A 5,268-nucleotide genomic window follows, 5' to 3' on the forward strand; every position below is an offset into this window, starting at 1 on the left:
ATTTGTTTTAACCTTTTTTTCTCTTTCTTTCCTTTACTCAGTTGAGTGACGAAGTCTTCACATCACTAGACTACCTGTCTACACTTAGACCAACACTTAGTCATTACGACACTTCACTATTGGTGTACCGTCACTGAAACGACACTTAGCTGTTCAACCACATATAGGCTTATATTCCACACAGGTCTGTGTCAGTCTCTTCACCCCAGCGTACCAACATGTCGTGGACGACGAACCCCACTGCCCAAAGGGATGACGTGGACGCCTGGCTCAGAGGCATTACAGACTGCCTCACACCAAAGACAATTGAACTGTTATTATTTTTAATAATAATCATAATTCTGAGAAGATTCCTGACACGTGATTCAAGCCAGAACCACAACCACATGGAACTAACCAAAATAACCTGTTCCTTAAGTAATGCCTTCACAGCCCAGCTGAAACTAAGCGACAAGCACATCACCCACCTCCAAGAGGAGCTGACACGTGCCCAGAGCCGCATAGACAAGCTGGAAGTGAAAGTCCAGGACAACTTCAAGTGTCAGACCACTGAGTTCCGGAGAGAGCTGATGCACACTCAACACTGCACAGACCAGCTCAAAGCGAAAGCTCAAGACAAACTCAAAGTGCCTGACGAAGCGGAGCAAGAAACAAAGAAACAAGTTGACAAGCTCCAAGAAGCCCTTGCAGTCACTGAACGTGACAAACTAGAATTAAAGACTGTCCAAAAGCACCTGGTAAACCAACTCCAGTCTGCTGAACATCAGCTAGAGAAATCCAAAGCTGACATTAAAGATAAGAACTCTGAAATTAATGCTCTGAAAGACCACCTGGAAAGGTGCAGCGCTGAAATGGACCATCTGACCCAACAGCGAGATGACGCCAACGACGAGCTGTACGCGGTCAGAGATGAACTCCAGCACATTTTCCAACAGAAACCAGAGCCAAGAAGGGAGAGACCTCCCTCAGCATCACCCCTGCTGAGCAGAACAGAATCCTCCATCCAAGAACTGGCATACAGTGGAAGAAGTGAATGGCCACAACCCAAAACGTCACCGGCCTTCACCACAGAACTCTTCCCTGCTAACAAACAAAGAGAGCTCATCCAGGCAGACTCCAAAGCTGCACAGGGGATGACCTTTAAAGATCTCAACCAGCTGGTGAAGAATATCACTCAGTTCAACCCGAACTCCACAGAGGGTCCCGACATCCAGACCTACATCAGAGACATCAACTTCCACCTAGAGGTGAGACCACATATGACTGACAGAGACAGATTCTACCTCCTCAGATCCACATCCAGTCCAGAGGTACGAAGCTTCCTAGACAGACAACCTGCTCATGTCAAGTCAAACTACCAGCTGCTATGTGAGACACTGATTAAAGAATTCACAGGCCCAGAGTCGGAACACGGTGTGTTAATCGCTATGGAAACCAAACAAGGTCGACAAGAGACTCCCCAAGCCTACTACCACCGCTTTCGACAAGCCTACTTAGGTGCACATAACAAACCCGAACTTGAAGAGGATGTGAACTTCAAAACCCTCTTCCTGAGAAACCTGCACCCCGGATTGAGTCATCATCTTGGCATCATGGCCTGCCCAGGCACAATGACAATTCAACAGCTACGTGACCTGACACACAAGGCCTACATCAAACAAAAGATGAACTCAAAGAAAGGTTTGAAAACATCCACAGTGTCAAACTCCATCAGCCAAGACACAAGCCTTGCACTGGAAGACACCCAGTGGCATGACAATATCACAGTCCTTCGTAAGGAGCACAGAGAACGTGACTCCCATGTCGCTGACACCTACTACACTAACCGCATGGAAATGCCATGGGACCAGCCACGCTTCTCAAGTAACCCACAAGAAGGAAACCACTGGAAACCTAACTGGACATCCAAAGGCCATCAACCAAGGCATCCAAAAGCACTCCATGTGGGTACTCAACAACGAAACCCACCTTGGCACCACTCAGTTAAACACAGCACTGAGTATGCCCAAGAACCAGACAGTTTACCCTCAGAAGACACGGAGCAACTAATGAGGCAACTGAAAGTTTTCATCGGAAATGAGGTAAACATGGATGATGAACAGGATGGCGATGGAACGGAAGACCACCGTTTCATCTGATACACCTTCATAACGAACTTGACGACCACTTGTTCTACAACAACACAGAACAAAGTGGCCTCTCACAGTCAACCACTGACGAACACCCAGAGGTACCAGAAAACACCATCCTGGCTACCCATCACTCATAAAGAAACCACCAAACGAGCTCCAAACTCAAGAACCACGTGTGTGCTACAGCAACAACAGTATGCACAGAAGGTCAGAAAGTCTGTCACAACCAGAAGGCATCATCGGAGGAATGCAACAACGGAGACCAAGTTTCGCACTACATCTTCACACATCCGTGCCAAACTACCTCCCAATGTCTGCCAGAGAACTTCCTGCCTTACTGGATTGACCCCCAGCAGCTCACAGAAGAGCCCTTTTCCAAGGCAAAGATGCAACAAGCTCATCAAAGCTAAGCCATCAAGCAAAAGGGGGGAGCAAAACAGACTGAGACAGATCTGACCATACATACATACATGCACTACACGACACCCCTAGCATACTCACTTACATACAGAAGTTAACCACCTCTACCGTGCAAAACATTCAACAAGTATGTTTTCCCCCACAGGTAGAAACTAACTTCAGAATCTAGCTTAACAACTTAGCTACACTTACCATAGGAAACCTGGTAACTACCCATCCAACAAGTACACCTGAGAACACCTCTCACTACATCATGATACCTGACACCTTAGCTGCGCAACCGTAGTTATAAATCATATCAGGAACACTCAACTGCTTTGTTTTGTTTTACTTCTTCCTTCCTTTCCTTCTTTTATTAGGTAAAATGCCTGTCCACCCCATAAGGGTCAAGGTCACAATAATAGGATTGACACACCACTCCTATATTTGTAAGTCACCTTAAAACGAATGTGAGCCAGAGAACTCCCTGCATCATTCGTATCACAAATTGAAAGGTAAATTGGTCTAAACCTAGAACAATTTAGAAGAGAATAAAACAAACAAATCAAATTTAGTCACAAAGTTGATCAATTACCGTACCAAAACAAACTAGAATAACGGTCCTAAAATTGAACTAAACTTTATTCAACGTGATTGACTATTTTGAGAGAGTGAACCTGTTTAGGCCTAGATAATCTAATGCCCTGCACCAGTAAAGTGACCAGTCATGGAGGTGTTGTCTTGTTGTTTGCTGTGTGTGTTTGCTTCCTCTACCCGTTTCTCCAGCGTTCAATGATGTCTTCTCCTCAACCCATCATCGAACGAAGGGGGGATATGTAGCAACATTGAGGATGGACCAAACACAATTGAAGCTTTCAGACATAACCAAACACAAGGGGCTGCATATTCCAAATTATCCCTGAGGCTATGAGCCAAGAAGACCTTTTGTTGCTTAACTAAAGGAAGGACATTGTCAATGTTTTATAATTTGGCAAGAACAGATCTGTTCAGAAATGGTGAAGCAAGAGGTCTAACAAGACGTCACCTGACCCCTGCGACTAAACAGACTGAACCATTCAGCGTCCCGAGCTAGTTTTCCCCTCATCAATTATATCCTTAAGGCTGAAAAAGTGGACTTGCATACAAAATACCCTTTGTCTTGAAGACAGCCATTTGTGAAACTAAACCCTCACGTGGTACACACCACGGATGCACAAATGTGACCATAAGGATACCCACACACACACACACATAAGGACTTTCTTACATATCAAAATCCATAAAACTCTTCCCAGGACAATTCTCGATGGACTTTGATTATATGTTGTTTCTACAATATATGTGTGTGTCTCTCATATGCTTAAATGCCATACAATTCATATTTGTTATAAATATTAGGTGTGTGAGTGAAATTGTGCGTTGTTTCCTATCATTATGCTCGTATGTGTTTAATTCAAAAGATGGCTTGATTGAAATCTGTGTAAAAATGTTTATGTTCTTAAAATGGAAATTATGTCTAAACTGAATCCTCTGTTTCGAGCTGATGAGTAAGCAGACCACAGAGGACACATGATTCGCGATGAGAGAAGGGGGGGGATAGAAAAGACCCCCTTCTCAAATAACCATAATAGTGTCTTATTGTCCGAATTCCAAATTCCTCCTGGAGGCGGGACAAACATTTTGAGTTTAAAATCTTAGACCCGGACACAGAACGCTCTCTCTCTGAACTCTCTTCTGAACGGCTCTTGTGATCCTCGCTCTTGTGATGCTCTCTGAACGCTCTCGGGAAAAGAGCTCTGGACTCGCTCTCTAAGCTCTTGTGATGCCCGACGATGGTAGTAACCATGTAGACGCAGAGACAAATGACCCAAATCAAGATATGGGTTAAAACAGATTTAATTGAAGCCATCTCGTCACACTTTCCTTTCTTTTCTTAGTTTGTTTCTTTTCCGATAAAAGTCTCGGTTCTAAGTTAAGTTTTGCTGCAAAGTTTCGTTTTAACGTTTCAACTGCAAAACCAGCTTTCAACTTCAAAGACTTTCATTCATCCGCGCCAACACACCACGTGATTGGCCGCCCCAAGACATCTATCCAGGCACGAGACAGCCAGCCAACCAACGGACCGGGAAACCCCCTTTACGACAAAAAGGAGAATCCCCAAAGCAACGCAAAGGACAAGCAAGTAACGCCTCCAGACTCTAACTGACTGGTGCTTTAAATGTAAATTGAATCACCCGCCTAAGAAACGATAAAAGGGTGAAATTAATTATTGATGGTTCGTTCAGGTCATGTCTTTTAAGTGCATATAGAAACTTGGAATCTCACCATCTAACTCCTAAAACTCATTCTTCCTCACTCTCTGTCTTCCTTCAACTTGTATGAATGCGTGTGCGTGTGTTTGTGTTAGATATTTGTTTTGTGTGTTAGCCATAGGCTTATAATCAATAAAGTATTGTTTGTATTTGAAAAGAGAAGCATTACTTGTGATATGTGCTTACCGATTTATTGTCTTGAACTTCGATCTAAGTTACCTATGCTTTGACCCTTGATTTATTTCTTAATTTAGCTGTTAGCTGGGAATTAGTCTTTCTTGGCCAAGAAGATATTATATTTCCTAGAATTAATAATTGTTTATGCTTTCCGTTCATTGGATGAACTGATAAACTGATCATATTATTGATTTTGCTACAGTAAATTCTGAAAATAATTCAATTATTAATTATTGATCATAATCTGT

General features: G+C 43.3%; 1 protein-coding gene across 1 annotated transcript; it reads left to right on the forward strand.

Annotated features, from left to right (window-relative positions):
• The first annotated feature begins 218 nt into the window (after nucleotides 1-218).
• On the forward strand, nucleotides 219-2,588 carry LOC130105939 (uncharacterized). Its single transcript, XM_056272126.1, has 2 exons — nucleotides 219-2,081; nucleotides 2,187-2,588. Exons 1-2 carry the CDS (start codon nucleotides 219-221, stop codon nucleotides 2,586-2,588), a joined length of 2,265 nt encoding a protein of 754 aa, XP_056128101.1.
• Nucleotides 2,589-5,268: the final 2,680 nt, after the last annotated feature.

The sequence above is a fragment of the Rhinichthys klamathensis genome, unplaced genomic scaffold (assembly GCF_029890125.1).
Source record: "Rhinichthys klamathensis goyatoka isolate OS25496 unplaced genomic scaffold, OSU_Roscu_1.1 h1tg000330l_1, whole genome shotgun sequence".
Lineage (NCBI taxonomy): Eukaryota > Metazoa > Chordata > Actinopteri > Cypriniformes > Leuciscidae > Rhinichthys > Rhinichthys klamathensis.

Bases quoted from the DNA above. Each gene is read 5' to 3' on its own strand.
- LOC130105939 (XM_056272126.1), top strand. From the start codon at position 219: ATGTCGTGGACGACGAACCCCACTGCCCAAAGGGATGACGTGGACGCC. The intron at 2,082-2,186 runs GTAAACATGGAT...ACAACAACACAG, and splicing joins AAGTTTTCATCGGAAATGAG to AACAAAGTGGCCTCTCACAG.